The following is a 27,921-nucleotide window of genomic DNA, read 5'->3' as shown; positions in this document are numbered from 1 at the left end:
TTTCTTCTTCCCCCTTTTTCTTTTTCTTTTTTCTTTTTTTTTTTTTTTTAATTCTTGAAAAGCTAGAATCTTATTCACTCCTGCTTTAAAATGTTGGCAAATGAGTTCTAAAACCTTCTAAGAACTACCTGCATTGACTGTGTCAATGGTAGATTCAGGCCCTGGGTGACCAGGTACAGGGGTCTCTAGGTCATTTGTGCAGGGCAGCTGGGGCAGGAAGCTCAAGATGGCTTGTGGTGGACTGGAAACTCACTTAGTGAAAAAATAACTCACCTCAGGGAAATACGGGGCCATTCCAGGTCAGCCCAGAGTGCTGGGATAATTGAGGGGCTCAGAAGTACCCGAGAAGCGCAACCAAGGGCTCCAGGTACACACACGTTATGTCTGCCGAGGAGATGAGAGCTGAGATTGGAGTCGTTGACATTTGAGGCCCAGGGTCTCCCTGGAGCAGCCCTTGAGCGGTCTGGAAGCAGCACCGGCCACCCTCCATGGAGATGGAAATTAGAGGAAGGCAGACAGCGGGCACCTCGCGAGGAGGCCTTTGCTTCATAGTCAGGGAGCAGCCAGAACACAGAAATGGATCCGTAGCTTCAGGGGACAGAGCTCATGTCTTACTTCTCAAGAAAAAGCAGCTCAGATGCCCCGTGGTACATTTGTCGTCTGATGACTGTCCATTTGTTCATCGACTGATGAATGACATTCTTGTGTTTGGCCACCGAATACCACGCTCCCAGTTACATGCTGGGCTTGGAGGAGACAGCAATGAATCGTAAACCAGTCCTGACACTCAGTAGTTGGGAGGACGGGGATCCCAGTGGCCTCCACCTGTAAACGGTGCCCCAGAGGCTGCCCCCGGGGGTCTCTGCAGTGAGCTGCGGCCACCCAGAGCAGGAGTTCACTGTGCAAGAGTCCCAAACCCACCGGACAGTTCAACATCTAGGTTCTCTTTTCCTAATTATTTGTTCTTAAAAGCTTCATCCAGGTCCTTATAATGATGGTCCTTATAATGTCAGGACCGTCCCCTACATTGTCAGTACCTACAGGTTGTAATTAATCACTGATATTCATGACAATGACTCCTAGGCCCTCAGGGGCTTAGAAGCGCTTTCTGAATTTTCAGAGGATGATACTTTGTTTAATTTCATTGGAATGGAGTGTTTACCCTAGAGTTTTAATTCTCCAAAACCTGGCCTACGCACAGAATGTACTGCCCTGAGCTGGAAATGACTTTCGTATCCGTTTGTCTAACTTGTCCCCATGAAGGAGGCTGGTCAGGAGTTACTGTGGATGTTTTTTCCCTGAGAGACAAGGGTGATGGTTAGCTGAGCATCCCAATCTAGCTACAGTTGTGACACTTCGGGATTAAAAATCACCAGATCGCCTGCTCTCAACTGCTGGTCCCGGAGCGCAGAATTAAGGGGAACACACCATTCTTCTAGTGTTCCAAGTAAACATGAGATTTCCTCACCAATATGCCATAAAGGAAATCACCCCCATGGTGCAAGACGCACCCTTTCTCCTGGACTCCCTCGGTAGACTCTCAACTAAGCTGTCCAGTGTCCTCTTGTTCCTTTTCAGTACGTCTTCCACGTGTCTTCCAGAATGATCTTTTTCAAATTACATCGGAGTTATTCCTTCGTACCATTCCCTGCCTCCTAACCCATTAGAAATGTCATCTTGGGTTACATTATTGAGCTCTACATCACACGCCATATGCTAAGAGTTTATCTACATCCCTCCCTGGTGTTGCTGCCTTGACACTAATTTCATTTGACCTAGCGGCCTGCGGGGGCCTTCAGCAGACACCAGCCACCAGCCCGGGTAGCACCTGCAGGGTCCCATACAAATGTCACTTCCTGCTGTGACTTCCCAAAAGCCCTGGTGATCAGTAGTCCCCCTTCCTCCCAGAACCTTCCCCTGGCACACCTCTTATGTAAGACCCCTGTTGAGTTTCTGAAACTCTGTTCTTCTGGTTTGAAGTGACCAACCTGGCCTTAGCCCCGGATCCCCAGAGCACTACACTCACAGACCTAATAGAGACGTTTGCCCCAGATCCTACCACGCTCTCCGCATGTGTCTGCTCCAAGACTGATGGGTAACAAGCTTCTCTTCTGGTTTCTCTTGTGGCCTGTGTTGAACCAAGGCTCACCACCCAGCACCCTGTACTCACTTAACACATTGTAATTAACAAAGTCAGAACGCCACACAATTCCCTCAACGTGAATTCAATAGTTCGAATCGAACTATAATTCGATGGTTTTTAGTGTCTTCACAGACTTGTGCAACCATCACCACAATCAGTTTTAGGACATTTTCATCTCCTCCAAAGAAATCTTGCCCCCCGCCCCCAGCTGTCACCATTGTCGTCCTCTTCAACGCTAGGCAACCGCCAGTCTACTTCCTGTCTCTGTGGATTTGCCCATGTTGAACATTTCATACACACGGCGTTGTATACTAGGCGGACTTCTGTGTCTGGCTTTTTCCACGTAGCCTGTTTTCCAGGCTCATCCGGTTGTAGCAGGTGTCGGGAATTCCTTCCTCTCTACGGGTGAATGATATCCCACTGTGGGAAGAGCCCTCACTGTGCTCGTCCATTCACTGGTGACGGGCATTCCGGCTGTTTCCATCTTTGGGCGCCTGTGGATGATGTTGTTGTGGGTTCTTCATGGGAGTGTTTGTGGACACATGTTTCATTTCTCCTGGGTGTATGATTAGGACTGGGATGGTTGGGTCATGTGGTAACTCTACCCTTAAGTCTCTGAGGAACTTCCAAATTGTTTTACAAAGTGGCTCCATGAGAAGTTTCCAGTGGTATTACATTTGCCCTTAGAAAAGAAGCCAAAATGCTCACCCTTGTCTATAGCCCGCCTGACCTGGCGCTACCACCTCTTCAACCTGGACCCCGGTCACCCTGTCCCCCTCCCCGTCTCTCATTCTCTCACTCCCTCTGGCTTTTGTGTCATTCTCCAACAGTCTCTTTCCGTCTTCTCCCCCTGTCAACTTCCATCCGAGAGGCCCTCTCAGGACCGGCCCCACCCACAGCCTAAATGGAATCTCCTTATTATGTCTTTCCTTGCATATTCATTATTTATAGGATGCGTGTTTAATCCCACTAAATGGTGGTTATTGATGAGCTTTAAAAATCCTCAGACCATATTTCATAACTATTGTAAATCAAGGATCTTGTGCAGAAGTCGAAGTATGATGGGGCATAAAATGTACTTGTTAAATGAATGAATAAGCATGAGAGAGAGAGAGAGAGGACTTTGCTAATAAGACTTCACGGTGTCAAGATGGGTCTGTAATCTGCATCATAACGTTCATCTCTCCCTGGGTACTTTCTGGATCCCTGCTTTTGCACTGAATGTTCTAAAAGAGGCCTCAAAAAACTTTTCCTTTAAGGGGCCAGATGATCAATCCTTTCAGCCTTGTGAGCCAGGCAGACCATTTTGCATCTACCCAACCTTGCAGCTCTAGTGAGATAGCGGCCTCAGACTGCGGGGAAATGAACGAGCATGGCCATCCTCCGACATTTCATTTGCAAAAACAGACAGCAGGCTAGATTTGAGCTGGAATTACGGATATTTGGTGATATTTGACCTTACCAAATTTGCAGCTTCATACGGTCCATCCTAACGAAACTCATCAGAGAAGGGCAACGTCAGACGAATTATAGTTCATTCACATGCGCCCTTTACACGGTGCTAGCATGCTTCCTGCACCATGTGCTGCACCGGCTGGCTGGTGGTGAGGTCCGTACTCCCCATTTCCCTCCCGTTGGCCCAGAACCATGCAGAAGGGGACGTCATGCTCAAAGTAACGAGTGACATTGGCATTTTCATCCTGAGCTGGCCAGGATACTTGAGGAAGTTGGTGGCACAGTATCAGGGGGTCTGGATGGTCCAGAATTAAGCCAAATGTGAGCTGGTTGTAACGTGGACTGTCTGTACTTCGAAGCATAGGACCTGAACACCAAACTGGGGGCATCTTGTCAGAGGAGAAAAGATGGAGCGATCTGGATGGAAATCCAGAATCTTCTAAACAGTTTGCGTCTGATGGGGACAGAGTCATGTCTGGCTCTTTGGGGGCATTTTTGTACGCAAGTAAAAAATCAGGGAAGAGATGCTGACCTAGGATGATAAAAACGATAAAGAGGGATTTCGGTGAGAAATATGAGCTAATTCTTGTGGCTCACTCTGCCTCATTTATAAAGGCAGGGACAGATGGGACCCCTTTGGTGAGCTAGAATTTGTATTAAGTTCCACTTGCTTTATTTTCTTTCGTTTGAGTTTGCTGATTAGTAATATGTGTGTCAGAACAGAATCCTTTCCTATCAGTCATTGCCAAACAATGAATAATCCCATGTAAAATATGTTTGCACACTTTAGATATTTATAACAACTTCACTGAACTTGGATTCCTCCTCTGAAACAGGCAGAAAATGTTCTTGTTGAATCCTTAATGCATCGCCTCTTAGCTGGGCTCACCCTTGGGGAATTCTCAAATGACAGGTGTCACCGCTTTCTTGTCTATTGATCTGTTCTCTAGGAAAAAAAAAAAGGATTTCCCTATAAACTCAAAGCCCTTAACTCATCCATTGTTCATGGGTTCCATTGATTGAAAACCTGCTCTGTGAAAGGTGGTGTTTTCCTGCACTGTGGGAACCAGGTGGGCAAACCTCCCTGCCCTCACGAGCTGGCATTCTGCACGCCTTCCATTTTCTGTGCCCTCCACAAAGGGTCCTTCTGGCAGATGTTCTAGAAGGAGCTGCATTATAGGCCTGTGACCACAAGGGCCGTGGAAACATCGGGAGAGGGGCGGGCATGGATTGAGGGGTGACTGGGTTTGATCGAGGAGTCCAGGAAGGCCTCTGTTTTGAGGAAAGACAAAATGAGATGAGGAACAGGCCATGAAAACTCCTTGGAGAGCCTGTTGTAGGTGAGGGACCAGCATCTTCAGAGACCCTGGAACGGAAGTTAACATAGCGGGCGTAGGAGCACCGAGGAGCGTGTGTCTGCGCTGGGAGGATTCCAGGATTATGAGGGAGGAGGTGGCCGATGACACTGCAAGGTCCAGGTCAGGCCTGTGCGGGCCACAGTGAGGACTTAAGGTACAAGGAGGTTGGGGTGATTGGGGAGCAGAAGAGAGAAAAGCCCCATTTGCCTTTTGAAAGGTAACTAGGGAGCCATGTGGTGAACAGGGGGTGTGGGTTAGCGTAGGAGCGGAGAGTACAATTCAGAGATGCTCACAGGACCACCGGTGGAGGGGGCTTAGGCCCATGTGACCAGTAGCCGGTGACAGGTGGCGAGACAAGGTCTAGCTGACAGGACCAGCTGACGGACCGGATGGGGCCAAGAGGACTGGACATCAGCTCGTGGACCTCAGGCTTCTTCCCCTCAGCTCTCCCACCCCTCCCCTAGGAGCTAATTTTGATTCCTGTCTTGCCAAGACACTGAATGCTCAAGGGGACAATGTGGAAGCCGAAGGGGATGCCTCCGCCGCGTCCCGGCACTGACGGAAGCCAGCCGGTCCTGGACACCTGCCTTGCTCCTGGCCATCCTCGTCTTCAGCACAGCAAGCAAGTTTGGCAAACCCATGCCCTGCGGGTCCACCTGCCCAAAGCTGAGAGAGCCTCTGTTGGGTCTTAGCGCCTTGTTTGGTGATGAAATGAGGAGGCAGGCTGCGCAGAAGGGGTTTCCCAAAGCGCAGTCATTAGGACTTTTGCATCACACTGACTTGGGGTGACCTAATGCAGAGATCTGGCGGCTCAGCCCCCACAAAGTCCCTGGGGTCCAGCCTCGGGACTCTGCATTACTCTGGTTTCCAGGTGATTCCCAGGCAAATTAAATTTTTTTTACTGTGATTTAAAAAAAAAAAGCACATCATGAAAACACCTTAACCATGTCTAAGTGTACCGCTCAGTAATGTTAATGACATTCACCTTGTTGGGAAACAGATCTCCAGAACTGTTCCTCCTTGCACAGCTGAAGCTCTCTACCGGTTAAATAGCAGCTCCCTTCCCCGCTGCCCCTACCCCCGGGGAGCCACCACTGTCCTGTGTCTATGAACTTGACGATACTTCATCTAAGAGGACTCATACAGTGTCTGTCATTTCATGACTGGCTTCTTTCACTGGACAGAATGTCTTCATGGTCCAGGCCATGGCATGGGTGGCATGTGGCCGAATTCCCTTTCTCTGGAAGGCTAGACGACACTCCATCGTGCGTATATATGGGGCACACTCTACTTACCCGTTCACGCACCGATGGGCACTTGGGTGGCTTGTACCTCTCGGCTGTCGTGACTAATGCCGCAGGGAACGTGGGCGAGCGACGTCTTTTCCAGACTCGGCTCTCGATTCCTTTGTATGTATTCCCGGAAGTGAAATGCACATTAAAAGTGTCCACACATTGTTGTTCCGCACGAGTGACACCTTAGAAACGGACCCGTTCTGTGTCTTGTTGGTGGGGATGCGTGTGAGCATAGAATGAAGTACACAGACACGTGTGCCCGCGCACACACCCAGGGACAGACAGAACCGAGGGGGGCTCCAATCCAGGACTGGGTCAATGCCGACGTGGGGCCGGCGACACTGTGCTATAGTGGGTCAGATGTTACCGTCGGGGGCACTGGGTGAAGCAGGGAGGGTAACTCTCTGCGTTATTTCTTACACCTTCATGTGAATAAAAATTATTTTAAAATTTAAAAATGCAATTTAAGAAAGAAAGCCCTGCCCTCACTGCCGTTAAGGTGAGAGAGGGGGGCCTCTGTGTGGAAGGGGAGGCCGGTAAAGGCCTAGCTGCAGGGGGGTGGAGTTCCACGCATTGTTCCAAAGGAGAAATGGCCCCAAGAAGTGACGCTGACCCACGTGTTACATAGACCAAGGGGCATGGAGGCCCAGAGCCCCAAGAGCAGGACCGATGAGATGGGTTGGGGAGAGCCAGGAAGAGGCTGAGGTCATCCCAGAGCTGAGTCCCCACAGTGTGGGCCTGGCGGATCACATTGCTCCTGGGAACACGGTGGGAGCGAGGCAAGGAGAGACATGGGTGGGGCCCATGACCTTGGCCAAAGCCACTCCTCCCATGGAGCTCCTGACAGAGGACTGGGCTCCAGGAGGCTGAGGTGTCTTCTTGAGTCTAAATGAGCCTCAGCTGCCTACAAGCAGCTTTTGGCGTCTATCAAACACTCTCCTTACCTGCCCGAGACCGTGAACCCAATCAGGAACTTAACGTTCATGGGATTTTTTTTTTTTCTTCACAAAATTACAAAATAAGGGTAACTCGGTCAGATGCGCTAAGACTTTTTTTTATCCCAAACTCAGAGACAGGGAGCAGGGGAGAAGCCAGACTCAGGACAGCCAGCCACTCTGTGTCCCACTGGGATCCTGACTATCACGACCATACTTAACGTCCACGTGCTTCTCATTAATCATCACGAGAGGCGCCCGATGTCCTGAAGTTGAACTCGCTCCCCTAGCTCCTCATTTGTGATAAGCTGTAGCCAATCTGTGGTCAATTTTAACATAAACTTCACAGGTGCTTTTTAACTCTGAAATTAACACAGGCCCATTATAGAAAGTCTAGAAAGGTGTAGAGAAACAAAGTTAAAAAAAAAAATCACCTGCAAAAAAATCACTGTTAATATTTCAGTACGATCTGAATCATGCAATGTCTGTTTTTCAAAAAGTACATTATACAGTACATACTCATTTGCAATCAAATATTTACTATATACCATGAGCACCATACCATAATCTATTTTTTCATTCCCCGAAGTGTTTCTTCAAGGTTGCCTTCTACTTCAGGTAGACAGCATAATTTATTGCATCAAGATCCTGTTAGAACATCATGTTGTTTGCAATGTTCCCAGTTTTTATTAAGCAGTATTACAATGAGTATACATGTTCCTGAACAACCCCTACCCCACCTTCTCCCTCCCCCTCGCCAGCCCCACCCTCAGCCCCCCAGGAGTGAGCAGGGACACAGAGATAGCCCCCTGGCTAAATTTCTACAAGCAAAATCACATGTTTCCAAGACTTGTGATGCATATTGACAAACTGCATTTCAGAAAGATGTTTTAATCTTGTTAATCATGTACGAGAATTTGTTTCCTTACCAGGTTGCGAAACACTGATTATTAGGTTTTCCTAATTATTTCAGCAATGTTGTAAGCACCAAATTACCTCACTTAATTTTATAATATGATTGTTGCTCTTTTGTTTTCTTGTTTTGCTAATTGTTGTTTTTTTTTCCTTGTTGATTTTTAACCAGCTCTTTATATATTCAGGGTAGTAAACCTCTGTTCGGTATGATGCAAACATTTTTCTAAGTTTTCTATTTATTTTACTTATGATATTTAGTCATATGAAAAACTTGCACTTGAATATCTTAATCTCTCAATAATTCACATAACTTATGCCTTTCATCCTGGTTTAGAAAGGCTTTCCCCACTCTATTACACAAATACTCAATGACTTTTTTTTTTGCTAATGCTATAATCCACCTGACATTTATTAGGCTATACTTTAAATGTTTATTTATCAACCTTAATTTTTGGAGAATATCATGTTTTATAAAACACCTTTTAATACTTATTTAAGAAAATGACTTTAGCTTTATAAACATTAAAAAAAAAAAGTATTGCATTCCATTCCCTTCCTCTGAATTTTGCTTTTGGATGCTTTTGGAGAGGGAAAAGAGCAAGTAAAAATAAAATCTCCAGTAATTTACTCCCATAGCTTTGTTTTTAAAAGTATTATATTTCTCATCTTTGTACAAAAATCCCCTTAACCCTTGTACATATCCTTAATAGACCAGGCATAATTCCAATATCCATGATTTTTATAAATTCTACTTGAACCAATTAAAATTTTCAGCCTGTGCCCCTCTTGGGGTAAAGGATATTCACTGGGACTTTACCCAAGCTGCTTAAATAAAATTATTTTGAATATCTGCATAGATTTCTTCCACATAATTAAAATTACTTCAAAAGTTAAATAGAAAAATGCCCTCCAAGTCCAGCATGGTTGTGAGCATGCATACATAAGAAAAAAGGGTTTTCATTATGCTTGGTGGAAAACATACTTTAAAAGTAAAATTTCTGATTGACAAAGGGAATACTATAGTCTAAACAGAACAAGCTTTTCAGAGAACATTTGATAACAATATATCACAATCTTTAATTAATAATCTAACAAGGAAGAGACTTGTATCACCCCTTTGATCATTTTTCGAGGGAGCTGTAAACACTGCATCCAGTCCATCGAGGGGGAGTCGGCACCAGGGCTGTAGAGGGAAAGGCGGGGGGGATGCTACACAAGCTAAAAATATCTCTTCCCTGGGAACTCTCCCGGAGTTGGTCCATAAGGAGATTCAACTTTGATAAATGAATAAAGCTGAGAAAAATAACTTGAAATGCAAGTAATTGGTGTCAAAGAGAAATCTGGATTACCATGATAGAAAAGCAATTTGAAGGGGGCTAACGACTGACAAGTCAGAATGGAATCGAGGGTTCTGCATCCACGTTTGCAGAAGTCTCAAAAAAGGTCTGTTGGGATCTAATGAATGCCAAGGTCACCGAACCCTGGACTTGCCTAGGTGCCCACAACCGGGGAGCACACACTCACTTATCTTTTTATTCAAAGCAAAACAAATAAACAAACAAAAAAAATGAGAAGGACATTCTAAACACCATTTGCTACATGTGCAGACTGACATGGGAAGTTGAAGTCTCTTAATAATGTAGATTACCGTGTAACCCTATTTGCCTAGAGGACAGGCTTGGCTTGCAACTGTTTGTGCGTACTTGTTAATAGCATCTGCTCTCATTCTAGAAAGTGTTCCAGTTTGAATGATAAATTATGTAAACACAGTATCAATTTCCTCTTGTTGCTACAGCAAGTTACCATGAATGTCTGACTCAAAACAACACAGATGTATTACCCTGTACTTCTACAGGTCAGAGTCCAATGTGGACCTTGCGGGGCTAAAAGCAAAGTGCCAGCAGGCCTGCCTTCACCTCTGAAGTCTGTACAGCAAGACACTTGTCTTTTCTCGTGTCTAGGTGGTGGCCTGTCTTCAAAGCCAGTGATGGCTGCTCAAACCCCTTCTCACTTTGCCTTACTCAGACCTTCTCCTGTCCCATGCTCTTAAGGACCCTGGTGAGCACATTGGGCCCACCCAAATAATCCAGGCTGATCTCACTATTTGAAGGTCCGCTGACTGGCAAACTTAATTCTTTGCCACGTAAGCTAATATATGCATGAGTTCCGAGGAGTAGGACGTGAAGACTTTTAGGAAGACCATTATTCTGCCAGCTATAGTCACTCTCTGGTAGCAGGGCCAAAGTTTGAAGGCAGGCTTTCTGATTCAATGTCAAGTGTAATTTCAGTGATCAATGAGGATGTCTTTGATGGAAAAGTCTGGTTCGATCTTTGTGAGATGTTGATCGGTGGGGAGAGCATGAGACTTGCAAATAGAAACTCAATAAAAATACTTATCTGTGGGTGTGCCTGAGTGGCTCAGTGGGTTAAGCCTCTGCCTTCGGCTCATGTCATGGTCTCAGGGTCCTGGGATCTAGTCCCGCATCGGGTTCTCTGCTCAGCAAAGAGCCTGCTTCCCCCCTCTCTCTGCCTGCCTTTCTGCCTACTTGTGATCTCTCTCTCTGTCAAATAAATAAATAAATAAAATCTTTAAAAAAAATTAAAAAAAAAACTTATCTGTGGGGCACCTGGGTGGCTCAGTCAGGTAAGTATCCAATTCTTGAATTCAGCTCAGGTCATGATCTCAGATGGTGAGCTCGAGCCCTCTGTCAGTCTCCACACTGGGCTCCGCACTAGGCTTGGAGTTTGCTTAAGATTCTCTCTCTCTCCATCTCCCTCTGCCCCTCCCCCATCTCCCTCTGTAAACAAAACAAAACAAAACAAAACAAAAACAAAAAAATTTATCAGTGCTTTCTTTATTCAAGGCACGTATTTATGTATAGAAGGAATACCAAGAAAACAGTGTTCCCGCCTTTGAGTTGTTTATGATCTAATTGGACTGGAGTATACTCTCCCCTGCAGAGTACATAAGTCTCTATCAGAGGAGCCTGTAACAAATGAACATGATACTGTATCAATTAAATATGTAAGAATTCAGATGCAGAATGTAAGGACAATTTAAGTTTCACATTAACCAACCAAGTCAGGATTCATCTTTTTCTTTCCTGTGACAACAAACATGATACCCATCATGGAAAATTTGGTTTTTAAAAAATCTTCCAACATTCCCAAGCTTGAGAGATCATCTATTATAAATAAACTCACGATAGCATCCTTACACAAAAATCTCTGTGGGCTTCTTTATTTCTGTGGAAAGCTGGTGCCCACATACCATGCCCTTGAGACGGGAAACTTAGCTCAAGTTCATGGGGTACCTTCATGTCTCCACTCTTGGATAAAGTATTTTTGCTTTAAACAGATTAGGGGTGATTTGTCTATGATGTCCCCTTCCCCATTCTATTTGCCATGGTCATTTCAGAGCTACATTTATTAGTGGCAGGGTGAGATAGATAGATAGATAATATTTTAATATGTATTTTCATGTTTATTAGGAAAAATTTATAATAAGCTCATCATATGCCTAAACTTATAGATAATTTTGCCTTGGGTGAGGCAACAATGAAACATAGCAATCAATGTAAAGCTATTTACTATTAAGTAAATAATCCATTAAAGAGAGTGAAATAAAAGTGCACGGGAAGTCCATGAAAAAGCATCTAGCAAACAAGGGCACAGTAGAAGAAAGCATGAATTTTAGAGTCAGAACTAAGTTTGGATCCAGCTGGATCACGAACTAGCTTTTGCTCCTAGACCAGTACTTCAATTTCTCTGGGTTTTGCTGCACTGTTTTTTTTTTTTTTTTTTTTTCCTTCAGGTTGTTTTGAGCCAAATGAGACAATGCATAAAAAGCCTAGACATGTATTAGACACCAAATAATTGTTAGTTACCTTCTTTAAAAGGCAAGTAATTAATTTAATGTACTTAGGTATCATTTACCCACTGTGGTTCTTACTCACAAATTAAGACAACACAAAGAGTCAACTGACTTATAGTCCGTTGAGTCGGGGCGGACTGTCAGCTCTTATGTGCCAGGGATGGAAAGAAAGGACAGATGGCCAAAGCTGAGGCCAAGCTTTGGACTCCGGTCTCTTAAAGAGGCACTGCCTCTGCATGCAGTCAGTGTGAAAGCAGCTTTATACACTCCGTATCAAAGCAGGTGGCCGTCATGTGCAGGCACAGGGTCTCAGCCTTGAGGATTTAATAACGGTCAAGAATATTCATGACACCTGTGCCTTCGTGGGACCTGTCAGAGAGGCAGACATTAATTGAATTATCCTACAAGTAAATAAGCTCTATTATGGAAAATGTTATAAGGGAAGGGCACTAGTACCATGGGAGTGTCAATCAGGGACGCCCTCGTTAGTCTGGAGTAAGGGGAAGATCTTCTTGGCCAGTGATGTTGGAGCTGAGATCTGAAGACCAAACAGGGGCTCACCCAGGACAGCTGGTAGGAAGTCCGTGCTTGCTAGGAGGATTATATGTGCTGGGAAAGAACGGGGTGAGCTGAGAAAAGATTGGTATATTTGGATCAGAAGGAACAAAGGGGATCTCTTATGACATGAAATGAGTTTTAAGAAGTGGGCTGGAGCCAGATTATAAAAAGACTTGTCCAAACAAAGGAATTTGCTGTTTGCCCTAAAAGGGATAAGACACCATTGAGAGATGTCCATTATGGGGTGACATAAACTAATTAGAAATTTAAAAAGATACCCTGGAAACCTGTACTGATCAGTGTTCTCCCAAGAAACACACACACACACACACACACACACACACACACTGGGATTTAGTATAGGCAGTTAACACACAGAGTTATGGAGGCTGAGAAGTCCCATGATCTGCCTTCTGCAGGCTGGAGACCCAGGACAGCTGGTTGTGACTTCACTCCACGTTCAAAGAAGTGAGATCCGGGAGAGTCCCTGGTATAGATTCTGGTCTGGGTCTGAATGCCTGAGAAGCCAGAGCACCTAGGGAATCGGTAGCTACGTGTGGCTAATGAGCTCTTGGATGTGGCTAGCACAATCCAAGAACTGGATATTTTATTTATCAGTATGAATTGAAATAGCCACATGTGGAGGCACCCGGGTGGCTCAGTGGATTAAGCCTCTGCCTTCAGCTCAGGTCATGATCTCAGGGTCCTGGGATCGAGCCCCATATCGAGCTCTCTGCTCAGCGGGGAGCCTGCTTCCCTCTCTCTCTGCCTGCCTCTCTGTCTGCTTGTGATCTCTGTCAAATAAATAAATAAAAATCTTAAAAAAAAAAAAAAAAAGAAAAGAAATAGCCACATGTGACTTTTGGCTTCCATACTGGACAATGTAGTTGTAATATGTGAGCCTCTTCTATCCCTGCATGTCCCTGATCTCTAACTGAAGTTATTTTATTCATACATTTTACATTGCTTAATATATGTCTCTTCATGCTAGAATGTCTTATTGACTGCTGAATACATAACACTCATGGTAGGGACTGACGGGTAGTAATATCTCAATAAATGTTTTGTTAAACTGACTTTAAAATTAATAAATGCCCCTTAGGCGCACTTTGTTTTTCTTTTTTAAATATCTTTTTTTTTCTTTTTTAAATATCTTATTTTTAAGTAATCTCTACACCCAACTTGGGGCTCGAACCTATAACCCCAAGATCAAGGGTCACATGCTCTGCCAGTTAAGCCAGTCAGGTGCCCCACCAACACTTTGCTATTTTTTAAGTACTTTGCTTCTGATGATGTTGCCTTCCAGGAAAACATCTGGGAGTCAAAATCCGGGTAGTATTGTAACAAACTGCTAAAAGCTTGTTTATTTACCTAGTTGGTTTCATGACATCCAGCTCAATGTTTTGCATTCATCCTAATCAATTACATCCCCTTAGTTTCTGTTTGTCTTTCCATTATGTTGAGATGGACCTGGAGTCTGCCCCTGTCCTTTCCAGCAGTTTGCGCATTCGGGAATCCTAGGGACTCTCTTCTTCTACCCTACTTGTGCTTCTGATACTGCCCAAAACTTGTACAGTGTGGAAGTGTTGGAGAAGGTCATCGAGAGGTCATGACCAAGGTCGTGACCCGCACTTGACCTGGGAGGCAAACTCAGGCGATTGGCGAGGCTCCTCCCCCTCCCCTGTCCTTGGATATAAGCCCTGCCCAGCAGTCCCACAGTGGGAGGCATTGTTAAGGACACAGGCTTGAGACCACAATGTGGTACTCGGGGCAAATGGATGGTATACTTGGCTGAGCCCTGCCAAGGCTTCTCTAAATTTGTAAGATTCTGGAGGACAGGTGTGGGGACCTCCTCATCTTGCAGCAGCCTCAGACAAGCCTGGTGAGTAAGCTCCCTCCCCCGCCACCCCCACCCCTGCAGCGGTGTACCTCCTCCCACTCTCCCTGCCCTGCGTGTGGACACCGGTCTGCAAACCCACGGGAAGCTTAGGTTTCAGATCCAAGATCGTTGTTATCTTTAGACGCTGGTTTTTTGGTTGAGTTAAAGTCAAGTCTTTATCGCTATTTTGCAAGGACAAAAGGTCACACCGTCATTATGACACACAATGACCCCAAGGTGTTGTTTGCTTTCCTTTGTTTGGTAGAATTCTCAGAGCGTTTGAAAAAAAAACAGCAGAAAAACTACAGAAGTTCACTCTCTGCGAGCTCTCCTTTGCGCACAGGGTTGCTGATGGAGGGATGTTAAAGATAAGAAAGGGAAAAGATACTCTTCTAGCCAAGCATACCTCATTTCATTTTTGCTCACTGCCTTCCAATTCTGTGCACACGCACCGGTTCCACACGCGCGAGTCACGTGCTATTTTGTGCGTTTACGCGTAATAGTCTACGTGGATCAACACGGTGGGATGACGATTTGATCTAACGGCTGTATTCTCCGACGCTGTAACAAACATTCGGTCAACCAGTCCCCCGTCCCTGGGCGTTTAGCAGAAGCCAGTGGTGATTCGTTATTCTAATAACGAAATAACAGTGAATGTTTCCATAGATCTTGTGCAACCTGACTCACGTAGACCCAGCAGTGGTATCCAAATGGAACAAAGTGTATGATATGAGTTCTTCATAGCTTTTGTGGGATTTTCTGAGGCTCCTTTCCAAAAGAATGCTACCAGTTCGTGGTACCATCGGGTGGGGTGCGATCGTGCTGATTCCAACTGAAAGTGGTTCTCTGTCATTTTCCTAATCTGGGTTTGTTTTGACCACGGAACTGATCACAACAGTAGTGACCATGGGAGCAGCTAGTTTTCTGTAGACGAAGCATGGGAGAGCAGGAGAGTGAGTGCTTTAAGAACGTGGTTCAGAGTGGCTAAAGGTAAAACTCTGGAAACTGACTTCATGAGGTCAAATCCAGATTCTACCACTTAACCTCTAATCTGTGTCCATTCCGTCCTCGCAAATGATGCACGGGGTTACCGAGTGAAGACCAAGTGAGTTTATACAGAGAGCGCCTCGTAAGCCCTGGATAATGTTGATTATTATTCCTCCTTCTGGGTGTTTTTTATTAACCTCATTTGGCAGGTGGGAAATCTGAGACCCAGGCGGAGGGCTCAAGGCCACTTAGCTCCTGAAAAGTAGGGCTGGGATTCCAACCGCAGGGGACCGTTCCGCAAGAGCGGCAGTATCAGGGACGACACAGGGACCAGAACTCGCATCCGAGAAGTGTTACTGCCGCTGCCCAGTTAGACGAAGGTGGAATCAGGCACAAGAAAAGAGAGCATAAGGCCACAGAGACTCGTGGGAAACGGCATGACACAACCCCTTGTTGCCAAGATAAACAGTAGAGCTGGGGTGTTTTGTTTTGTTTTGTTTTATATTATTTTTCTCATCCTTGAGATATGAAGGTAGCTCTGTATTCAAGTGTCCCATAGGGTTGTGAAATCCCGTCTTAATTACACTGGCCTGGTGGCCAGTAATCCCAGGGTCGCACTCAGGACCCCACAAATGTCTTCCTTGCCTCGGGAGGGCTCTCTATAAATACTTACTGACCCAAATTTCTCCTAAACATCACCATAAACACTTCCAGTTATTTCTTAATGCACTGTGTTCATAACTGCTTAGTCAATTATTTTTATTAGCATAACATTCCTTTTAAGCATAATGATGTTAGAAAAAACAGAAACAATGTAAGCACATTTACTCGGCTCTGGCTGATTGCGAATGTTTTCTCTCTTTTTCTTTTCTGGACTTCCTTTGCAGATTTGATGAATTAATTGTGAATTTCCCAAGGGGGACCTAACATGAACTGAAATTTGTCGTTTATCCTATAATGTTTAGTTTATATTCTGGTTCCAGTGACTATCCATTGAGACCAAAGTTTGAATATTGCCAAGGGCTCGTAAAATTGCTGATATAACCTACTTTCTCCAGAGAACCTGACTTCCATTTTCATAATGAATTAATGCCTTCTTTCTCCCCCAACTTCTTTGCTCCCACAGCTATTTGTGGAGACCACTGATGTCAACGGCAAAACCCTCGAGGGGCCAGTTCCTCTGGAAGTCATCGTGATTGACCAGAATGACAACAGACCGATCTTTCGGGAAGGCCCCTACATTGGCCATGTCATGGAAGGATCCCCGACAGGTATGTGAAATTGGCTTTCATTAGCATAATGGCTTGGGAAGTGGCATCCTGTGATTTTTTTGGGGATTCCAGAAACTTTTGTTGCCGCTCCAACTTCTTGGTATGCCTCAGCACAGACCTGTTACCTTCCTGGGTAGAAGCCAGATCTGGAGATCTGCAACTCAGAACAGGACGGGGGTGTTGGAGGCTGTGGAAGGCTTTCCCCTCATCTCTGAAAGCCACCTTTCAGGGACGGCCAACATCAAAGTTTCTAGTGCGTGGCTGGTGGTGGACATTGTATAAATACGGAGCTCACCCTTGTGAGGGCCCAGGGTTGAGGTTTGTGGTATGACGGGGCTTTGAAGAAAATTAAGGTCCTCACCCCAAGCTCCTCGCTTCTTCCTTTCATCATTGTCTTTTAATAAAAACCATTTTGGGAAGAAAAAAAAAAAAGAAAAACAGATAGGACTTATTTTTTCCCTTTCCTTACACAAAGTGCGTGGAGAAAACTTTTGTCTTCGGTCAAAGGGCCAAAGGCAAGACATTTTATTTCTCTCTGGAAACACAGGCCCTACTGTGATGTTACTACAGAGCTCCTCTTATCTTTTTTTCCATACTTAACCTTTCCATTTAGAGCTCCCTTTTTTGGGGACCAGAGATATCAGTAAAAGCATTCTGTGACTGGCAGCTGAAGTCACGGCTGTTTTTGGCCAAAAACAGAGCAAAGTCCAAAAGTCCTTATTATGAACCTGGACTTTGATTTTAAGCTTTGAAATCCATTTGGGTGAGGAAGCATTCTAGGGAGAGCCTCACTGTCGCCAGGTCTAGATTGTGCCCAAACAAATAAGCCATTCAGCCGGTCGGACAGGAGATGGAAACCCCGAGCCCTGCTTTGACTGGTTCTGTTTTCCCCCCTTCGCTGAATTGATGGGACGTATCAATCACATGTAGATCTATGAGGCTATGCGGGCGTTGTCATGGTAACCTGCCTAGATCATCCCATGAGTCATTGTTTGCAAGGTGCCTACACTTCCCTCCAGCTTCAAGGAGCTCGGTCCCCCTGTACTTCCTCAGCTCCCCAGAGGCCGGGGACAAGTTCCCCCTTCCCAGCTGTGAAGGCCTTCTGTAAAAAGGGGTGGGGACTGCCTGTGGGTGCTGGGGGGCGTTTGGCGGGGAACCCAGCAGATAGAAGAGTAGCAACCAGCCTGGAAAATGGGGAGCGGCAGGTAAAAGTGGGTCAGATCACTTTGGGCCAGACCTTTCCCATGGTACCTGTCCCTCACCTCCCCAGAAACTGCTTTGGATAGAAGGAGGGCTTCTGGGGAGAGAGACCCTGGAATTGGGGTTTGAGGTTCACAGGTATGTTCTTCAACAAGCCGACGTATGGGGCAAGTCAGGGGAACTGATGGGGAAAGCTATTAAAGAGGCTGGAGTTCGAGCAGAGCGGGAAAATGATTCCCAGTTTCCATCTGTGGTGGGTCCCATCTGCACGTAACTGGAATTCGAGCCAGGCCAGGAAAGTGTTCTAAATGTAAATGATGATGCTGACGTCGGAGGCGGCTGGGAGCGTGTGCGTGTCTTTGTATATTATGTGTGTATGTGATTAGAAGATGTCCAATTTTCCTCCCACTGCGCCCTTCCTTAAGGTTTCAGAAAGAATTTCAGATTTTATTGCTTTATATACATGTCACATTTTCAAAGAAAAATGGAATCCTTTATGTCCGCTGAATTTCTTAAAGCACAAAGTAATTCGGTTAGGGCGGCCGGATCTCTGGCAAAACATAAACCACCTCCAAGTTCTATTTATGATTAGGATTATGCTATAAAAATATATAAAAATGCAATACCTATGTGGCTTCTTTCAGCTAGGCAGAATTTGGCCTGAATCATTGTTTTCTTCTTCGCCCCCCTCTGGGTTTGGCCTTAAAGCAGGAACTGAGATAGAGTCAGTCCGATCTGGGGTCGAGAGTGCGGAAATGTTGTGGGAAACTTTTAGAGGAAACCCCACCTAGATCGCTCGGTGCCTCCTAAGGGATCTCAGGCAGGACGACTCGAAGCCTCGGTGAGGGCGGTGGGCGGTGGAAATCTGGGGCAGGGGCTGGGATCCCTTTCCGGTCCCCCCTCCCCAACCTAAACTGCGTCAAGTTAGAACAAGGAACCCTGACCGGCTGTAGAAATAATGGCGTCTCTGGTATCAATAATGAGTGGCTCCTTTGTGGTTGGTGGAATCTTCGTGGCGGATCCATTTTAGAGAAGGGAATGCTGACCCTGGAAAGTGTTCTGTGACTTCGCCGCTCACATAAACAGTAGATGGGGACCAGTGTTCCAGGCTCATTTCTGTATCCTCCACCTGCAAATCATGTGTGTGTTCAAGTGTCGTGCAAACTTCCTGGTGAAGACAGCCATCAAACCGCGACAGCACGGGGTTGAGTGCTCACCGTGTGCCGAGACCTCTGCGACCAATGTCCTTGCCTCCACCACACCATTCCCTCCCCGGAGGGGTGGATACGCTCTCCCTAGCATACATAGGAGAAGCGTGAACCTCAAAGAGATCCAGATGCTTGGCCAAAGTCCCACAACTGGTGGCTGAGCTAGAATCCGGGTCCGTGTCTCTGGCTCGAGGCCTAGGCTGTCTACCATGGACGTGTTGGCGTTGGCCACCTTCCCTCCCATTCTTGACTGTGGACTCTTTGCAGTCCCAGCTGAAGGGCAAGTACTCACTCTATCAGAGAAACCGAGTAAAACACTCTTCAGTAAAACAGTCAGCTCCTCGAGTCCCTCCTTATAACTGCTGCTCAGTCTCTGGGGTTGAACAGGGTCACACGTGGGCCTGGTTGTCACTCATAGTGCTTTCTTCTGAGTTCAAGTCATCTGGGCTGGCTTCGTGGGGTGTGACCTGCACAGCCTCACAGGGGCCTATGCTTGGCATTAGGCTCTGCTGTCACCACCTTAAAATTCTTAAGTATCGAACAAGGAGCCCTGCATTTTCCTTTTGCAGTGAGCCCCCCACCACCACCCAGTTATGGAGCTGGTCCTGAGCACGGCACTGTGGCCCAGGCTTGGTTTGATGCTCCACTCAGCTCCTTAACCAGGTGAGACCTTGGGCAGCCGACTGAACCTTCTAGAAGCCTCAGTCACCTTGTCTGTAGTTGGGGTGGGTGAGTGATAGTCCCCGCCCTGGAGGACTGTATGCACGCCTTAAATGAGACGCTGCTTCCCTCAGAATGAACCAAGGTTCAAGAGATGCTAGTGCGTCCTTAATGCCCCCTGTAATTCTTATGATTCCTGCAACGTACCATGTCGGGAAGCTGAGGCAAACAGGCAGTTTGTGTGCAGAGACATTCATCTCCCAACAACCGAGCGTCATTTAATGTTCCGGTGGACCTGGATGTGCCATCAGCACCAATCCGTCATGGAGGAAGGCCACCCATATTTATCTGGCGTGCAGACAGGAGACCATTTCCAGCTGCTCCTCACTGAACTCCAGGGTATTGTTTTGGGGAATCAGTACTGGATGAGGGAAGATCAACAGAAAATAATGGTCTTTGAACTTCACAAATGATGAGCTATTCCTTTCGTGGAGTCCCAAGGCATTGATTTATGGGACCCTAGTCCTGGCCCTGGCTGTTCTGGCTTGGTGGGGGAAGGGCAGCCAGAGCTCTACGCAAGCCTGGGGTTTTCTGAATGCCCAAGGCAGGCCGGGACTTCATGAGTGGGGACGGAGGGCTGGGACCCTTGGAGTTCCTGGAGGACACATGTGGCAGGACCCCACAGTGCCTACTGGCACCAACCCCCAAGTGTCTTTCCACCAGTGGTCTTCTGGGCACCGTGGAGAAGGGCCAACCATGAGCCCCTGGGATGAGGCCTGAGGGCATGTGTTTTACCTGGGAGGTGCAGGATGCTGGCTGAGGCGGGCTCCAGGTAAGGGAAGCCAGATACCAGGGTGGGCAATTGTGAGCTTGATCTCTTGGCGGGGGGTTTGGGGGTGTCCCTAGGAAATAACATGAACACGCACACATCAGAGTTACCCCGGCCCAGGGGAGCTGGAATACGCATCCCCACGCACCCCTCAGATATTGGCCACAAACTACCCCCAGAGGAACTTCAATTCCCAGGCACCCTTGACCATTGTGGGTTACCAGCAGGGGGCAGCCTTCCGACAGGCTGCAGAAGCTGTCTGGTGGGGAAGGGGGGTGTCTCCACAGGCTCTGCCCCCCATGCTTTCCTCCTGACCAGCCCGATTGTGAGCTGGGGCAGCTTGGAGGAAGGCACGCACCACCTGGACGGACGGAGTGGCTTTGAGGGATGTTAGGGGTGGGAGGTGAGGAGAGGAAATACCTTAGTCCCTAAAAGGCATGACCAAAAAGGACCAATGTTACATTGACTTTTCTCATTATTTTTTTTTTTTAATTTTTTTAAAGATCGTATTTATGTATTCGAAAGAGAGAGCTCAGGGAAAAAGCAGGGGGAGAAGGATAAGCAGACTCCACACTGAGCACAGAGCCTGATGCCAGGCTCGATCTCACGACCCTGAGATCACGACCTGAGCCGAAGCCAAGAGTCCGAAGCTTAACCGGCTGAGCCGCCCAGGAGCCCCGAACTTTCTCTTTAAATAGGGGGTCAGGACCCGGAGGTGCACGTTGTGACTCCTAAGAGGGATGACACTTCACCTGGAGCAGGTGGAGAGGAGCAGAGATGAGCTGCTAAACCCTCTTCTGACTTCTGAGGGCACAGCTGCCCTTACCCTCTCCGGCTTCCTGTCTTGCTCCCTCTGTTGTTTCTGTCCGGGGCCACTCCTGAGCACCTACACGGCGCCAGCACTATTTTGAGCTCTGAGGGTGCGGCTGGGGCCTGTTCCATGCTGCTCATCCCCTCCCGGTTTACAGAGCCAAGCAGGGAGACTGGCAACAAATAGGAACTGAAGTGTGGGCAGCGCTGTGATCCTGCCACCCAGGACGCCTGTCCCCGAGGGCGCGCCCCAGCCTCCCTAAAAACTTGTCAGAAGAGGAGGACTTTGTCTTTTGTTTTTCCTCTGGGACCCCCTGTGTTTCTGTTATTCAAGACTCAGTACTTTCATTTTTTTAAAAATCCTACCATGGCAGACATGAGGGAAAATGTCCGATCTGTTGGCCTTTGGGATAGGAGCCTGTCCTGAGAGCTTAGCATGGCCTGGTCCTCTCTGGATTCCAAAACAGCTCAGGCTACATCACGATGGTCTCATATGTGACAGTTGCTATCTGAGCCCTGGCTCGGTACAGACCCTCAGGCTGTCGGTGTGCCCTAGCCGTAAAGCCCCTCCTGGCCCCCTGTTCGCTTGTCATGGTAACTGCAGTGTGGCTTCTCTGTCCGCCGAACTGTCCAGTTCTCTTTTGCAGCTACGTTTGGGCGTCCACGTGGTGGTTCCTCCTTTCTCAACCATCCCAGCCAATCCTCCGGATTCTGGAATACTGGGCACATGACTATTGGGATGTTTTGTTTGTTTTCTTAAGAAGATGTATTTCTTCTAAAAATTAAGCAATTCTGCTTTTCTTCACCTTTTTTAAGGAAAAAAAAAATCCGATCACCCTCAAATCTCACCATCCAGAGAAAACCACAGGCGCCATCTTGGTGGGAGGACTTCCAGGGCTCTGTCTGGGCATGTCCACGCTGAGGGATGCGCTACACAATTTGATAGAAACGGAGCCATATGTTTCTTGCTGTAACTCGCTGTCTTTACTATGCAGGGCCGCATGGACTTTTTTGTAAATCAATAAATGCCAAGCCACATCATTGTTTTAAACAGCTAGTGTCTGGATCTGCCATCGTCTAGTTAGCCATTCTGTATTGATTTAAGTTTTTTCACTTTTCCGTACTTACAATCAGCTCTACAGGAGAGAACACGTCTCTTCCTATGTGCATGACAGTCTTTAGGACAAATCCATCCATGTGGGATGGACGGAAAGAGGATGTGCTTATTACATTTTCATGTGTGTTGAGGTGGTGCTTCTGACCAAAGGATCATATCTGCATCTTGGCCAAGCTCATGCTTGAGGATAAACCATAACCTTTGCCTTCACATTTGAACATGCTGGTGAACTTTCTGTTAATTTGTTTTTCTGGATTATACCCAAAGTCTCTAAGCCTTCATGGTCGTTGCACATACTCTATCAGTAGGTCGTGAACTGCCTTGCTCTGGAACCTCCCTGGATTCTGTGGTCAAGAAGAGGACTGTAGTTGTGGGTCCTGCTCCTCTGCTGGGGCCGTCATTGGAGTCTTAGCTGAGGGAAGGGGCTGAGGGTCAGGTGTCATTGCTGTGCTGTGTTGCCATCCAGATTGCATTAGGCTGCACTGGAATTACGGTACAGATCCCTCCAGTGAAGCTGACCGTAAAACAAAATTTGAGTTACACAATCCAATCAGAGACGTCTGGTAAATTCCAGAAGTAAAGTATATCAAAAGTGTTGAGTGATCTGAACCTTGCTAGCTACTCAAGAAACGGAATCTTTCCCAAGTTGCTCGTAACCCTGTCAGTACCCCAAGTGGTGTCTTACGAGGGCTCCAGACCAAACCAATCAATAACCTAATCATAGCCCCTAATGTTCCCTCCTTTCTACCCCAGTCCCTCTCTGACGGACACCACTGCACGTTTTAGACCAATTGACACAGGTCCACTGGAGGCTTTGAAATACTATAAGACTTTGTGAGACGCGGGAGAAAGCCTGGACCCCTTTATTCTGTTAAAAGGATCCCCAACCACTAAGACTGTATCTCATCTTCAGTGTGGACAACTTTGAAAACCAGCCTTCTCATGTTTATCCCTAGCCCTCTCTCTAGCTAAATTCCTATATAAGTAATTTAGGGTTCCATGGGGGTTGGGGACCAGTTCAAGAGGCAGACGACACGTTATTTCTGGAATCCTGCTTCTCTCCAAGGGGAAGTCTTTGTTTCTGGTCAGCCTTGTGTGTCTGTCTCCCCACTGCCAGTCCTCCAACCTCCTATTCCTTTATGTCAGATCTTTGCATTCTGGGCACTGAGGATAACCTGGGGAACTGAAGATCTATGACTCTCATGGTCACGGAGGTTACTCCCTCCTAAAAAGAAGCACTTGACAGCCATGCCCCACTAATTTGTTGCATAGACTTCAGAGTTGAGCTGAGAGTCATCTGTCTACCTCCCCTACACTGGGGGAAAAGAAGGATTTATGACATCACATAGTGAACAATAAAATAAAAAATTAGCTTAATTAAAATGAAATCATACTTTGACTTGGAGGGAGAGAAAAGAAGCATCAGTAGCTTCAGAAACTTGGTGATCATTCCATAACCTTTTGAAAGAATAAATCTGATGGGAGTTCTTAGCCAAAATGGAAATCGGATGACAGTTGAGCAACTGCACAATAAAAATGAGAAAGTCCTTGAGTTGGTACGGCGCAGAGCATGGCGGACACCAAAGCCTTGGAATCCATCCCTCACACGGAAAGATCCGCTCTGAATAGCCTCAGAACTTTTCGTGCAGCAGCCGATTAAAGCCCAGTAGCACATCCACAAGGCATTAAAGAGTTATAATTTCAGAGAAACTCTTACTTCAGTTCAATTCTTGCTGACCATTTCGTTCAGCTAAACCGTTCAACAAATATTTCTTGGGCAGCTTCTCTGAATCCGAGAATGCTCTAGGTGCTACGATGGGGCACTGGCCAAGAATACTTAGGACTCGACTCTTAAGACATTTGCATTTTCCTGGAAACAGAACAATAAATACCAATGAAGCAAAAGGTAATTTAAATAATTTGGATAAAATAAGGCAAGGTGATGTGACATAAGGAAGGAGAGGTCAAGAAAGACCCCTCTAGGGGCGCCTGGGTGGCTCAGTGGGTTAAGCCGCTGCCTTCGGCTCAGGTCATGATCTCAGGGTCCTGGGATCGAGTCCCACATTGGGCTCTCTGCTCAGCAAGAAGCCTGCTTCCCTCTCTCTCTCTCTCTCTGCCTTCCTCTCCATCTACTTGTGATCTCTCTCTGTCAAATAAATAAATAAAATCTTTAAAAAAAAAAAAAAAGAAAGAAAGACCCCTCTAAGATCTTTCTAAGACGTTCAGGCTGAGACCACTGAGAATAAAAGCCTATGATTGTAAAGGCATCGAACCAGTATGTTCCAGGCAGAGGGATCAGAAAGGGCAAAGGTCTGACTGAGGCAGGCAGGACAGACAGAGGGACAGAGAAGAGGCCAGCATGGGGGAAGGAGTTCAGCAAGAAGAGTGGCAGAGGAATTCAAGGAGATAGGGAAACATAAGATCAGAACAGAAGTCTCCAGCTGTGGACCATGGGCCAAAGCTGTTGTACCTTCTGTTTTCTTTTTTTTTTTAAGAAAATTAATGAAGTTTTATTGAAACACAGCCACGTCCATTCATTTAAGCCTTAGCTGTGGCTCTTTTCAAGAGCTGCCGTTAGACCTGAATAGTTGGAACACAGATTATATGTCCCGCAGAGCCAAATATATACGTAACCTAAATACGGATACATTTTTAAAAAACGAAATATATATTTAAAATATTTTTAAATCTTTTAAAAATATATATTTTTTTCCTTTGCTCTTTACAGAAAAGTTTTGCAGAACCCTGGATTAGAACTCCATAAATTTTGATTATATTTTAAATTTAGTAGGAAGCCCTTTGGGTGGTTTAAAGAGGACAGTGGTAAAATCTGATCTTACTGTTCAAAGAGGATGTGAGCTCTTCCATGTTGCGGGGGGGAAGGGGCAAGCAAAAGGGCTACTCCAATAACCCAGACTTGATGACACGGTGGCCTGGACGGGATGGGAACAGTGATGGTGGCGAGAAGACGCCATGTAAGATTTTGTGCTGAACCCGTAATGGATGGGAGAGTACCGAATGTTGATTCTCCTTCTGGTCCTGGATTACTACAGCCAGTGCCATCCATAGGGAATTAGGGTAATACTGTAAACCTTAATAGGTTTATAAGTTTTCCTCAAGTATGAACTAGATTTTACCTTCAGTTTTCTTTCTAAGGCATAAGCTGCAGACCAGGGGGACCACATCATCTTCTCTTCATTCTCAATTTTCCACATCTCGTGGAATTCCAGACACACGGTAGCCACTCAGTATATTTCATGCAGGAACAAACGGGCCCAAATGGTAGAAAGTATGAATCACTCGAACCTTCCTTTTTTATTTGATTTTTAAATAAATGTTGTCTGTATTGGCCGTTCATTCATTACTTGGGCAAATACCTCTGGAGTGCCTCTCGGGTACGAGAACATGTTGCTGCTCAGTAAGGATGACGTTGGGTCAGGGTGTCGCATAAAACAGACACAGGCCACCCTGACTTCCTAGAGTCAGACTGGAGGGAAGCATGAGAAATTCAGCCTGCTGCGCAGGGGAAAGGCAGGGCCCTGGGAGCATCTCACTAGGAGCGAGGGGGGACAATGGTACCCGCCCCAGGTAAGGAAAAGGTGGTAGTAACCAGTATAATTTTTCTAGTACTGGATATTAGTCTAGGCTTTATATCTGCCTCTCAATGAAATCCTTACAATTCTCTACGATTGAAGAAACAGAAGCTCAGGGAGCTTAGGTGACTTCCCCAAAGTCACACAGCCAACAGGCGATGAAAGCCGGGATTCACATTCAGACTAACGCCTGCGTCCTTTCATTTCCTTTCCATTCGTCACGCCCACTGTCCTTTAACTTCGTCATCCAGGAAAATGTTAAGACTCATTCAGATCTGCTGTCCTGAGTCTGGAGAACATTCTCTTGTACGCATATGTGAGCGTGGGTGTGTATATATGTGTGTGTGTGTGTGTTCATGTGTGTGTAGGGCGTGTGTGTGTGTGTGTGTGTGTGTGTGTGTGTGTGTGTAGATGGAGGAGAGGAGAGAGGGGAAAGGCATTTTCCTATAGCTTAGCTGGTCAGGGAACTCAGTGCAGCCCCTGTGACTGGCAGTGGCCTTCTCAAACAGAGCCGGATCCTCCCCCTAGCGGTAGCTTGGGAGAGGCTCAAGGAGGACTCTTCTCGAAGATTCATAAGGCATGCCAGACCATCAATCAAGACAGTCTACAAATGTCAGTTAGAAAAGATTTATAATCGGCAGAGAGCTTGATAAAGCAGCTTTTACTGCAGCCCTGTTGTGCTAAGAATACCATCCCTGCGAAGGCCGGAGTGCAGAGTGCTGTCTCCATTTATCTATACAAATACTTTTGAATCCCTTCTCCTTAATATATGTACAGTATACTAAAAGATGTCCTGAGTAATTTATGTATAGAACCACCTCCCTTCATAAGTAAATGGAAGAGATTCAATATTCTGAGCTCACTGGGAACAGGGCATATAAAATCCCTTTCAAGTATATGTTTTATAAAATATAGGTCATGAATTGAGTTTTCCAGTATCAAAGAAAAAATTTTAATAGACTTACAGCTTTCTTGTTGTAATTATGGCTGCATTTTTTTTTTTCAGGCCAAGCATAGTACCCAAAGCTATTTTATTATTCAGAAGATTGGCTCTTTTCAAAGATTTCTCAAAAGTTTGGTTTGGGGGATTTTCAGTGTTTTCTTCCCACTCTGGTTTTCTGTGTGTGTTCAGGGTGCCACAGCTTTTATCCACTGTGTTTGTGATTAGAAGGGGCTGCTACAGGGCTCCTGGATGGCTCAATGGGTTAAAACCTCTGCCTTTGGCTCAGGTCATGATCCCAGGGTCCTGGGATCAAACCCCGCAGTGGGCTCTCGCCTGCTTCCCCCTCTCTCTCTGCCTGCCTCTCTGCCTGCTTGTGATCTCTGTCTGTCAAATACATAAATAAAATCTTAAAAAAAAAAAAAATAAGGGGGGGGCGCTGCTAATCTGGAGACCCTCCTGGTGGGGGAGGATAGGGCGGGGCTCGTGTTTGTGTGGTCGCCTTCTACGCCTTTAAGAAAGGTCTCTTTTCAGAATGACAGAGGGCCACCAAACCCAGGCTTACTGATGTTCTGGCCTTCCATCCCTCTGCTTCAGTGCTTGCTTCGGCAACCTGACCCCTCCCTTCTGCTGAGAAGGTTCTGTGCTCCTTGGCTCACACCAAAGTCCTAAGCCAGGGCTAGAGGTGAGCTTGAACGGTAACTTACATATAGGAAATTCGGTTAGCCAGGTCCTTTCTGTGCGTGACACATCACCCAAGACCGGATGCTTAGATTTCCACTAGTTTAGGAAAGTGCCGTGTGCCGAGTTTTAACTGGAAATGTCGACCCATGCACTTGAAACAGATAATCCAAGAGACCTGTGCCATTGCTGTCAAAGAAACATGTCATGTGG

General features: G+C 46.3%; 1 protein-coding gene across 5 annotated transcripts in view; it reads left to right on the top strand.

The window, feature by feature from the left end:
• The window catches only part of CDH13 (cadherin 13), a 980,849-nt gene that overhangs the window by 607,520 nt on the left and 345,408 nt on the right, over positions 1–27,921 (top strand). For all 5 annotated transcript variants that reach the window (XM_047710889.1, XM_047710891.1, XM_047710890.1 and 2 more), the window contains one exon: positions 16,526–16,670. In XM_047710889.1, coding sequence (XP_047566845.1) covers positions 16,526–16,670 — 145 coding nt within the window. The remainder of the gene's footprint in view (positions 1–16,525; positions 16,671–27,921) is intronic.

Source organism: Lutra lutra, chromosome 17, assembly GCF_902655055.1.
Source record: "Lutra lutra chromosome 17, mLutLut1.2, whole genome shotgun sequence".
In the NCBI taxonomy this organism is placed as follows: Eukaryota; Metazoa; Chordata; class Mammalia; order Carnivora; family Mustelidae; genus Lutra; species Lutra lutra.
This window is presented reverse-complemented; position numbering and strand designations above follow the sequence as displayed.